General features: G+C 39.1%; 1 protein-coding gene across 1 annotated transcript; it reads right to left on the minus strand.

Moving 5' to 3' along the window:
- Window positions 1-2,040: 2,040 nt before the first annotated feature.
- On the minus strand, window positions 2,041-11,276 carry LOC109912811 (protein-lysine methyltransferase METTL21E). The gene is made up of 4 exons (XM_020512253.1): window positions 11,171-11,276; window positions 6,543-6,700; window positions 3,512-3,629; window positions 2,041-2,447 (listed from the first exon to the last, which is right to left on the minus strand). Exons 1-4 carry the CDS (start codon window positions 11,274-11,276, stop codon window positions 2,041-2,043), a joined length of 789 nt encoding a protein of 262 aa, XP_020367842.1.
- Between the last annotated feature and the right edge of the window lie 1,587 nt (window positions 11,277-12,863).

The following is a 12,863-nucleotide window of genomic DNA, read 5'->3' on the forward strand; positions in this document are numbered from 1 at the left end:
CCCACATCCCACAAATAAATAGAAGAAAAATAAAAGACTAATTGTATATTTGTGGAATAAGCAAATTTCTACAATTTTTTTTTTTTTAATGGAGAATTTATCTTTATTTTAGCTTCTATCTTAATCCAATCTGAAAATCTCTATTCAATGTGAAGAATTTTAAGTGTTCTTAACATACTGCTTTTCTGTATCTGGATATGTCAGTGTGATTGACTGCTTACCTGCTTGCTGTTATTACAGCTGCTGCACATTCCTTGGCTTAGTACCATGTTCAAACTGCTATCGAAAAAACAGAAAGCAGCATCACGGATGTTACTAGACCCATTGTGGGCAACTGCTGTCACAATCAGTGGGAAGCACTGTTGCTTTGCATCTGATCACATGATCCAGTCCAAAGTCTCGTACCTGTGTAGGTCGGAGTAATGTTCAGGGTGTATACCTTATAAATTTACAGTGATCTTCTTCCAAGATTGAGAAAGCAAAATTTTTACATCTTTTCCCTTCTGTAGAACTGCAAACTGTTAGATGAAACTCCTTATGTGAATGAGTCATAATAATCATCCTGATAGTGTTATCAAAATAGAGCTTTTGTAACTCATCAATTTTGGAATCTAGTTAATCAGTGGCTACCACAGATCATTGGGTCTACATTCTGGTCCCCTCTGATAGTCCGATAGGGGACAGTTAAAATGGACCTCAAAATGAATCTCTTCTCCCATCTGGGCAACCGTAATTTTCCTAATAGGTTTGAAGGTCAAGGAGACCCAGGCAAAGTGAGTGAGAAGTGTTAAATATACAGATTGGACATAGATGATTGAAGACCCCAGTTAGACACCTCTGACTCCAAAGGAAAACCTTTGGCCTCCCCAGACCTGGGTTCTCAGCTGCCTGCTGGAGTTGAACATTGCCTGATACCACCAGCCCAATTGCACTCTTGCACTTGTGTTACTACCCCAGATAGTTCCATTAAGTGTCCAGGGATCTATCAAAAGGTATTAACCTGTATCCATTGCCTCTAATTGAAGCAGTTCCCTATGTTGTGATTGCAGCATTTGGTCAACATTGACTGTCTTGGTGCGTGGTTGAACGAGGGAGATACAAGATGATGTGCTCGAGGTAGCCATACTCTTGCTGAAAGGTGGAGCAGGATTTCCTGTTCCTGTTTCTTATGTTCTTATGTCATCAGCTGCTAACCCTCAACACCTGGTAAACACTCATTGGTTTGTCACTGTTCAAATGTCGATGGTTCAGATACGCATGGTTCATTGTATGTGGCTCACATAACTGGACAGTTGTGGGAGTAGAATCTATTTTAGTCACAGTACTTTGTCACACATCATCTGCAAAGCGATTTGATCTTTATGACAGGTACCAGGTCCTGAAACATGACAATCTCATTCTTATTCCCTCAAATTTTAACAGACTATGGGGTTGGATGGGACGTGAAGAATGTGCGCAGGGGGGTTGAAAGCTGATTTTTCTGCATTTCTTCACAGCTTCAACAAAGTGGCATAACACCAAGGCTTGCCTCGTGCCTAGACCACTCTCTGTATCTGGCAGCCTTGGAACTCAATAGACGCGAACGTGATCGCCCATACTCCTTTCCCCACTTGGGGACAATAGTCCAATTGTTTTCCTGAGTAGCGTTTGCAGATCCAGGAATTATCCCAACTCTGCTTGCCTGAATCTGAAGTGAAAATTCCATTCCCTGCCTGAATTCCTTCACCCTCCCTGCCACCTCTGTTTTTAAATATGGGATTTCACTACCAATTCAAAATTAAAATAAATCAAATAGCAAACAATGCAAACGATTGGTGAATCAAACTTTGTAATATATTTCAGTGCCCCATGTTGTAACAGAAGCTGGTCTATGAAATAAACTGATTTCTGAAACTACTGAATAATTCATCTCAAACATAATGTTCAGTGCTTAAATTTCTAAAGCATCGATTAATATACAGATGTATTTAAAATAGATTTATTGTAAACCATTCTTTTTCTGAGATAAATGCATTGCTTTGAATGTAACTCTGTTTCCCATTAAGTGTTCACTGATTGTGACTTTTTTGTCCCCTTAATTATAATAACCTCAGCATGTGGGATATTTGCCAGCACAACAGTATCAAATTTTGCCTTGAATTTTTCCAAAAATTCACAGTCTGAATTAAATCTCAACTTGTTTGCCCATAAAATCACACTGTCTGGTTGACAAAAATAATCAAAGGTAGCCATTAAATCATCCAGGTAATGATGATGATAAACGACATCAGCTGCTAGGATATAATCATAGTGAGGAATAGGTTGAGGAAAGTTTTTATCTAAATCTACATTCCAAGCCAACTCCTTAACTTGAGGGTGATGCTTGCTTTTCCACCGTGTATTTCTCATAACATTACTTTGCAAGTTTCCAATAGCACAAGAGAGATCAGTACTAGTGACATAAGCACCTAAGAGAAAAGACACATAATGATATAGAAAATTGTCAGCATTATTACTATTCCATTTTCAATGAACGCTAGTGAAATATTATTCAAAATTTGTAAATTAATTATGACACATTGAAATTAGTGTGCATGTGACGTCACATGTAAAATTTAATGAGTTATTTCAATGAAAAAGATTCTTGATTAACTGACCTACTACGTCACAACTGGTCTGGGAGAAACTGCAAAGCTAAAAAAAAATGGATTATCAGGTCTGTACCAAATGTTTCATTTTTTTTCTAACTCTGACACCCGATCCCAACTGAGTATTTGGATGTGAGGGAGGCAGAACAATGGATTGGCAGCTTTTCCACTTCCAGGAGACTGATCAGCAATTTAATATTTTACTGGTTGCTCAGGCCTTGGGAAGGCTGGCACCTGAGAAGAAAGTATAGTTTTGGAGAGTAAGCAAGTGCCTTTCCAGCACTTTTTTTAAAATCCCTATCTGCCTGGTCTTCTCCACTGTCTCTGTCCCAAACTGACTCTTCTTATGACTTCAGCCTTCGTTTTATTCAATCATGGGATGTGGGTGTCACTGGCTAGGCCAACATTTTTTGTCCATCCCTAATTGCCCAAGAGTCAATCACATTTCTGGAGTCACACGTAGGCCAGACGAGGCAGTTTCCTTCCCTAAAGTGCATGAGTAAACCAGCTGAGTTTTTCCCAAGAATTGGCAATGGATTCACGGTCATCATTAGACACTTTATTCCAGGTTTTTCTTGAATTCAATTTCCACCATCTGGGAACGTTACCTGGGTCTCTGGATTAATAGTCCAGTGGTAATACCACAAGGCCTTTGCCTCCCCTTTGCCCATGTTACCCATCCTTAAGCTGCCTCATCTCTAAACAATTCCTGGGAGTCCAACAACTCCACAATTCCCCTGTCCAAGATCCTCCTGAAAGTCTCTTCCTTGTCCAAGTTTTTATTCTTTAACTGAAACACCTTTTGATGCTTTACAATATTAAAGGAGCTATTTAAATGCAAGTTGTTATTCGAGGGTTTAAAACAGGGAGAACAATGTAATTACCTAGTAAGACAGCAAAAATAGATACCAGTCCTGTTCCAGCACCCAGTTCAATTACGTTTTTGTCATCAAGGTTGAATTCATTCCAGTTGCATTCGAGAAAATGGCACAGCTCAACTGCCTGTAGAAAGAAACGATATTAAACCCCTAAAATATCAGAGTAACATCACTGAAGTTCACTTGAATGGAAGTACTTTCCCCCCAAATAAGATAGCTATGGAATTCAGAGACATAGGAAACTTGAGCAAGATCCTGTCCTGAATCTCAAACTACATTGTGACAGTTTGTACAGGGACAGGATTTACTTACATTTGGAAAAATATGGAGTTATTACCAATAGGCAGCATGGCTTTGTGCAAGGGAGATCACGTCTCACAAACTTGATTGAGTTTTTTGAGGAAGTGACAAAGATGATTGATGAGGGCAGGGTGATGGTTGTTGTCTATATGGACTTTATCAAGGCCTTTGACAAGGTCCCTTATGGCAGGTTGATGATAAAGAAGTTGAAGTTACATGGGATCTGTGGTGAGATGGTTGGATGGATACAAAACTGGTCACAGGAGATGGCAGTGGAAGTGTGTTTTTCTGACTGGAGATCTCTGGCTAGTGGTGTTCGGCAGGGATCAGTGTTGGGACTCCTATTGTTTGTAATTTATATAAATGATTTGGAGGACAATGTAGGTGGCCTGATTAGTATGTTTGCAGACGACAAAATGGTAGAGGGAGCTGCATATAGTGAGGAGGATTGCCAGAGGATACAGCAGGATATAGATAGGCTGGGGACTTGGGCAGCACCAGCTCTGGGGGTGGTGCCATGCTTGGGGCAGGACTTGCAGTTTCAGGCCACTCCTACCATTTTTGCTCTGGTGGAAAAGTCTGGCCTAAAGTTTCTTTATAAGACCCATTAGAACTTGCTTTGGCTTTTACACCATGAAACATTTTGTTATTTGTCACACATGCTGTCCACTCTATCATGGACCTCCCCTTTAGTTTTTACTCTCACACCCCACCCTGCAGTCTCTGATTCCCCCACCATCAGCCCACAACCTTCACTCACTCAAAACCTATTCATTTTTCTTTCATCAACACTTATGAAGGATTGCAAAGACCTAGATGTTAACTCAGTTTCTCTTCATAGGCGCTGTCTCACCTACATTTTTATATTTTTTACTTCAGGATTCCAGCATTGGCAGTATTTTGTTTTCATGGAAGTCAGGCTACATTGGGTCCATGAGTCATTTATCAGGTTAGAATGGAAGATCAATGTTTAATGTTTGAATATATGTTGTAGAGCTGGCTAAAGGAAGGGATCCCTATTTTGGTATATCTTGAATAGAATTTGAACGTTATGGCAATATGGTTTCACAATGAATGCTGATCATTTACTTGTTTTATGCCAAATCTGTTTTTTTTTAAGATATGGTAAACAAAGTGTTGGCTTATAGTTGACACAGTGAGCTGGGTTTTTATTGACAAGTTGTTTGTTCAAACCCCAGAACTCGATACCCTTTATCTTGATAATAAAACTAAGTTATAGATATGTAGAGGTTCTGAGAGCTGACTATGGAAATGATTATCACTGAGTACACAGTTTTTTAAAAAAATATTTGTTCATGAGATGTGGGAGTTGCTGGCTAGAAAGCAATTGTCGCCCATCCCTAATTGCTCAGAGGGTAATTAACATGATGGGATATCCAGCATTAAACCCAAAATATATATGCCTTGTATAGTTTCAACTATTAGAAACACCTTATCACGTTAATCATATTATGTGTTGTGGTGTTTCTGACCCTATTTACAACTTACTGCTGTATTCAAAAAATTATTGACCGCTTACCAATTCATTTCTTTAAAAACAAAAACACTGTTATGCCACTGTTTTGACACGATATATATTTTGTAATATTGCTTAAGTGAGTCTTGTCATTGGGACTTTTTTAAAAAAAAGTTTACTTCCAATTTATTACCCCTCTTTCTGATGACTCCATGATTGTATTGTTACTTAAATGTTGAGTGCTGATAACACCTATTTGATTGTTGATTTTGACAGTGCCTGCTTTGAGAGAAATTTGTGAACACAGATGATGTTGGATGTTCCCTTTGTGTATTGTTTTACATTTAATTCAGTCCCTTCACAGATGGCGAAATAGCACATTCCAAATAATAATCAAAAAACTCAACACGTTTGGGCAAAACCTAATGCTATTGTAATTACTTCAAAGGTTTAATTTAAAAATGAATAGAGTAACTTTTGATATAATTTCAATAGCATGAATACTGATAGTATTCAAGATTAATTAATCCAGTGCACAATTCATCACCAATCATTGGATTTCATTTACAATTTCAGAACCTGAACTGGAATACCTAATCTAAGATGTGGTGGTAATGTAAAAGGAGTCTATTTTAATTTTAACTCCCTGTTGAACACATTTACACTTTCTCCATCCCTGTGATCTGGTCATTCAGGGCAGAGTTTAGATGGTGTCCCATCAGAGGACAGGGCGCATGCTGTGTTGTGACCCCATTTAAAAGCCTTCCCACAGGGGCAAGTGTTCAGAAGGGAATGAGTTCAGGCTGTATTCCCTCAAGGGCAGCCTTCCCAGCTCATGAAGTCACCCAGATTTGGTCGGGGCAGAGTTCAGATGGTGTCCCATCGAAGGGCAGTGTGCAGACAGGCTTGTGACCCCATTTAAATGAGTTCCCTCTAGAGGAAGCGTGCCAGAATCTGCCTTGTGGTGAACTACAGTCATTCAAATGAACTGAAAACATTCACAACCATGACTTCACAGGATGCATGAACCAGTGTCTTCTACTCCTCCATTGGCACAGTCAGCACCTTGGAACTCTAGGATGCTATGCAAATTCTATCGTTACAATTGTTGCAATTTGATAAATGGTAGCAAATGTATACCAGCTCCTGTACAACAGAGAAAATGTGTTTATTCATTTTGTTTCTTTATTCTGTCTCCCATGTTCTTCCTCCTCCCCAGGTCTAAGTTTCACCTTTATTTTTTGCTTAAGTAGGACATACCGCTGGCCAAGTTATAGCTCCAAAGTGATCAATGGATTGGTGGATGATGATCTCGTAACCTGCAAAGTGGTAACATTCCTTTGAAATATATCCATAAACCGAGGGAGACCAAATCCTATTCAGAGCATCTGAAGGTTTTTCGACATCAGTGAGAACTTCTAGTAGAAAGAAACCATATATCTACAGTTAATAAAGAAAATACCATTTGAGCTGAAATGATAATAAGTTACTGATGATTCATCCATTCATGTAAATCCCAGTTTGTTATTCATGCATATGCATTCATATTTTTAAAACAGCCCTGATGAAGATCTGCATTCGACTTTCTGACTCCGTTACGTCCTAAGGAAGATATTAAAATGCTACGTTATCTCTGACAAGGTACAGAAAGCAGAGTTCTCTGACTCATTGTTAATAACTCCTGGCCTTGCTTCTCCCTGTTGCTCAAATCTCCACCAACCCTAAACTCTCCTCCCAAGCCTGAATTTCCCTGTCATCCCACTTGACATCTTCTTCACCACTGCCCTTCATCCCACAGGTTGTCTTGATCTACCTAATCCCTGTGCTCCAGAATTCCCTTCTCCACTTCTCCACCTCCCTCTCCTCCCCCTATATCCCTTCCAGACTCAGCACCTGTGAATAATCTAAGTCTATTTTTCACTGTGAAAGGCTCACTGCAAAATAAAATTAGTTGTCAAGATATAGTTTAATCAGGAATTGCTCATTGGGGATAAAGTAGTTTTAGGGTAGCAATGGGAGTGGGCCTGTGTTCAGATTACCACTTGTTCTCTTGGCTGAAGATCATTTGTACCATGCAGAATTAAGGAAAAGCAACACACGCTTTCATAGGGAGAAATGTCAATATCTTAGCACCACCAACAATCTCCATTAGAGCCTGAAATGTACCAAGGTTGTATTCCCTTCTGGCCAACTTTAATATTAAATGAACAAGTTCCAAAATTAACAACATAAATTTCTAATACATGACTATAGGAACAAGGGAGCAGGAGTATTCAGTCCATCAGCTCTGCTCCACTATTTGAGATCTTAGTTGATTATCTACTTCAAAACTGTTTTCCTGTGTTATCTTCATCAACCCTTACTGTCTTTAATGTCTATCGATCTCTGAACCCAGGATCCTTGCCATTGCTGCCTGAAATCTACTTCACTCATGACATGATAAATGACATAATACTTCCTTATTAAAATATACTTGCAAAATCTATTTGTAGAAAAAAGCAACAAAACATTTGCTAAAAGATAAATTTCAAACGTGACTTTTGTTGTTAAAAAAATCATTACCTCCTTCAAACAACATGGATAAAACTGGGGCAGAGACGGGAAAGTATTTTATTATAAACAGCATAAAGGAGAATCGCAGGTTATTAAAACATGTCTGAGGTGAAGGAACTGGGGGGGGATTACAGCTTGATTTACTGAATAAGGACAATACCATGTGGCATATGAACAGTCTTATTATGCCTTACAATTAAAATAAATATCGGAAGCCCTGAAATTTGAGAAACTTCACTGTTGATACAGTGTACATGAGGATGTTGTATTTCTATCCTTAGTTGATGTCAAAGACAATGATCCTCATAATTTTTCACAAATATATTGCTGTGAAATCTGGCAAAGGAATAACTTTTAAAAACATAAATGCTGAGCCAACCATTATAACCATATAGATCTACGTCTTTTCCAAATGGAATATGGGCCCAAATTTTATTGTCAATAGAAAATGATGACCTCAAAGAAAGCTGTCCACTGAATCAAATGTCATTGCTTTCAGACATCGCTTTAAATCTGGCTCTGAATCAACGGGATCCCAAAGTAGCCACAATGATTACGTCATCAGTATATGTGTCCAATCAAATTGAAGTGTTCTTGCTGACAGCAAATCAGGAAGTAAACTCCTTCACTTATCATTTAAATTTGATGGAGAGCAAAATATATCATTAAAACATGATTCTGGGCTTAAGGTAGAATCCAAAATATCATAAACATTTTTAAAAAGGATCTTTTTTAATAAATACATTTGTCATTCAGCAAGTATAAAATTAACCTTTAAGTATTGTTATAAAGCAGAGGTTGACTCCCCTTCCCTTCTGAGAACTAACACTGAAACACCAAAGAGGAGCACCTCACCCTATAGTCTGCAAAAGGAGTGTGAAAAGTGGTGTGACCTGCCTTTCAGCAACTTCTAGTGGTTAAATAAAATAAACCTCTGACACTCACTTTACAATCAACAAGTAACAATTTATTTATCTAACTCTAACAGTGAACAAATTAACTAAACTACTACAAATCAAACAAATCCCTTCTAACTGTTAACTATTCCCAAATAAAGCAAGATTCTAATGGTATGCTGTTCCAATAAATACAAGTCCCATTTATATATATAAAAAAAGAATTTAGTCGCTCAAAATTACAGCCAGGTTAAGTATCTTCCGGAATGTTCTGTGCCTTCTATGTTCTGTGCCTTCATTCCTGTTCTGTCAGGAGTGCCTTCTCCATTGATTCTTCTGTCAGAAGTATTAACTAGTTATTCCGTTGCTAGTGTTGTTATTTAGACGGTGCCCTCTCCAACACATAGAGGAAGCTCTGGTAGATGGCAGCTAGCTCTCTCTGCTCTTTGTCTAACTGCCCCCTTCTTCTATGCCCTTGATGGCATATCAATATTTCTTACAATAGGATGATCCTATGTTGTCAAAATCATCAGACTTAAATTTAATAGGTTTTTCGTATCTAAGTACTTAGTTCACATTGATTGGCTAAATTCAAAAGGCTGTTGTCATGGTAACAACTGCTGCTTGGCCTGCTAGCTGTATGGCCTTTCTATACAAATGTTTCAATTCTGGTGCTCTCAGTGTACTTGCAAACTTTCAAGCTGCTGCTCACAGACATCCATTTTAAATCTCTAAGTATAGAAAAAGCACATGATCTTTTAAAAGGACCATGCAATGTTTCCCCGTAGCATTTTACAAACACCAAATTCTAACTTCCTGCCTCCCAATCCACAACTACTCTACCCAACTTTGCAACAGTACCATGAGGCCTTTAAGCAGGAATTATGAATTTAACATGTTGTTAGAAACTCATTCAACAGTCTCTTGGAGGTGGGGTGTTTGAAAGTGAAGAACGATGGAGAAGGATAAGCAGTAATGCCTGGATTTCCATGTTGAACTGCGTATACACAAACTCTAGACATTGCTGTCACTTTTAGTGGGGTAATGGGGTTGAATGCCCTCATTACTACTAGAAAATCCAGGCCATAATTCTGTTTACATTTGTTTTGCTACTGTTGTTATATCCTCCTCGACTTTATTTTCCATGTAGCCTGTGTTTGGTTATAATAGCTCTGTAAGGGTAATCTTCAAATAATCATTATAAGGGGTGATGATGGCCGAGTGGTATTATAGCTGGATTGTAAATCCAGAGACCCATGTTCAACTCGCACCATTGAATTCAATAAAAATTTGGAATTAAGAGTTTAATGATGATCATAAGTCCATTCCTGATTGTAAGGAAAAACCCATCTGGTTCACTAATGTCCTTTAGGGAAGGAAGCTGCCATCCTTACCTGGTCTGGCCTACATGTGACTCCAGACCCACAGCAATGTGGTTGACTCTTAACTGCCTTCTGGGCAATTAAGGATGGGCAATAAATGCTGCCTAGCCAGCAAAGCCCACATCCCATCCATTTTATAGCCAACTGGTTCAACTTCATGATATTTTATATTAGCATACTAAACACCATTTTTATATTTATTAATTGTACTCAAGGAAGCCTATCTTATCTAAACAATGAGAGACAGCACAGGTCTCAGATTCAAAGGGAGCTGGGTGTCCTCATGCATGAGTCACAAAAGGTTAACTTTCAGGTACAGCAAGTTATGAGGAGCGCTAACACAATGATGTTATACATTTCAGGGGAATTGAACATGAAAGTAGGGATATTTTGCTTCAGTTATACAAAGTATTGGTGAGATCACATCTGGAGTAGTGTTTAGGGTCTCCTTATTTTGGGAAGGATATAAATGCATTGGAAGCTGTTCAGTGAAGGTTTACAAGGCTAATGTCTAATTGGGTGGTGTGGGGTTGTCTCATGAGGAAAGGTCGAATAGGCTCGCTTTGTATCCAATGAACTTTGGAAGAGGAAGAGGCGACCTTACTGAAACACGTAAGATCCTGTGGAACCTTGACATGGTAGAGTTGCAAAGATACTTCTTGTGTGAGAATCTAGAACTAGGGTGTCACTGTTTAAAAAGTCATTGTTCATTTAAAACGAAGCTGAGGAGATTGTTTTTCACACACAGGGTGGTAAATGTTTGGAACCCTCTTCCTCAAAAAGCAGTAGAAATGGAATCTTTAAATCGTTTTAAGGCAGAGGTAGGTCAATTATTGACAAGCAAAGGGTGAAACATTATCAGCAGTAGATGGGAATGTGAGTAATCAGCCATAAGCTTATCAAATGCAGGAGGCACCTTGTTCTATCCCTGCTGCTAATTTCCATGTTCATATCTATTCTGCCATTTATGTACACACATCCGTGCTCCAATGATAAATACACTACAAGGATATTAAACAAACACTGTGAAATATATATTGATTAAATGTTACTATACCTTCATTTTCATCAGAAGATTCAGTTTCTGAATGTTCTTCCTGCTTCTGAATTTCAAATTCCTCTTCACCCTCTGTAGATATATCTAATGTAGATACTGTCTCCATTGCAGAAAAGTACTACAAAGTCACAAATCAGATTACTGGTGAATAATACCTTGTGGATGTCAATTGGTTAGTGTTTAGTGAGAGGGGATGAGCAACAACAAATAGGAGGACGCTGGCCCCACTCCAACAGCAAGAACACACGCATGAACAGGCTGGGAATAGAGGCAGATGGGATTAGTTTAGAATGGTATCATGGTCAGCACAGATGTGGTGGGCTGAAGGGTCTGTTCCTGTGCTGTATGGACATAAATTGGGGATGACTGAGGAACATTCCTTTTCCCTGTGTTTGGAAAAGTCTCTCAATTGTTTTTGTTTGGTATAGTGAATAAAGATCGAGGATAAAACAGCAATGGAGGACCCTGCTCCCAGTATTTTTCTTCTTGTTCCAATTGGTCTTTGTGGTGTTGTGGTGTTCCAATTCCAGCTATTTGTATTTCTGCTCACTCACAGTGTCTGCTTTTAATTACTTTAAGTCTGTTGACTATGACTTACAGAAGCCAAGAGTTCCTGAAAACATTTTTACTTCAAATTAACAATGGTGGACAGTAATGACGCAGATATTCCAATGGCCAGAGAGGTGTGGAGTAGCTAACACTGCAGTTGTATGTCAGGATGATGCACAGTCACCTGAAGCAGCTGACCTCATCGAAACAGCTAGGACACCGATGGACAATCCTCTGTACCTGGAACCCTCCAAAAGAGTCTATTAAAGTTTCAGAATTTGGAGGCTTCCAACTCTTTTAAGCTTAATAGTAAGCCAGGAAAAGTAAGAGGATTAAAAATCTACTGAAACTCATGGGTAACTTTTGAACTGACTTTCAGCTGACCAGTGAAGTAACCAAACAAACCTTCCCTGATCATCCCTACTGGCCTGACAAACACGCACTCAGTCACTCACCCCCCTCCTCGACCACCTCCTGGAATCAACCCCCTTAACCTGTCACCCCAGGCACCTAACTACACCCAACCCTGACACCGCCATCCCATCCTGAGCCCCCAGTACACAGACTTTCTCCAATAGCCTAACACTAACCCATCGTTCCAAGCTTCAATATGACCCTGGTCCTGTTGCATTTGGTATCTCAGAACTCACCACCAATTCTACTGCTGAAACACTGTGCATTCACCAGCAAACATCTCACTTCTGACCTTATGATGGAGGGAAGGTCATTGATGAAGCAGCTGAAGATGGTTGGGCCTAGGACACTACCCTGAGGAACTCCTGCAGAGATGTCCTGGAGCTGAGATGACTGATCTCCAACAACCAAAACCTTGTTCCTTTGTGTTAGATACAGTGAGAGATTTCCCCTGATTACCACTGATTCCAGTTTTGCTCGGGCTTCTCAATGTTTTGCCATTTGGTTAACTCGTCTACTTCTTTCTGAAGTTTCCTTGTGTCATCTCACCACTTGCCCTTCCACTGATTTTTGTGACATCCTCAAACTTGGTGATAGTACATTCATTTCTGTCATCCAATTCATTAATATATATTATAAATAATTGTGATCCCAGAACTGACCCCTGTAACACTCAACTAGTTACAGTTTGCTGAAAATACATCCCTTTTCCCAACTCTCTGTTTTCTAT

Source organism: Rhincodon typus, chromosome 6 (assembly GCF_021869965.1).
Source record: "Rhincodon typus isolate 14 chromosome 6, sRhiTyp1.1, whole genome shotgun sequence".
NCBI classification, from domain to species: domain Eukaryota; kingdom Metazoa; phylum Chordata; class Chondrichthyes; order Orectolobiformes; family Rhincodontidae; genus Rhincodon; species Rhincodon typus.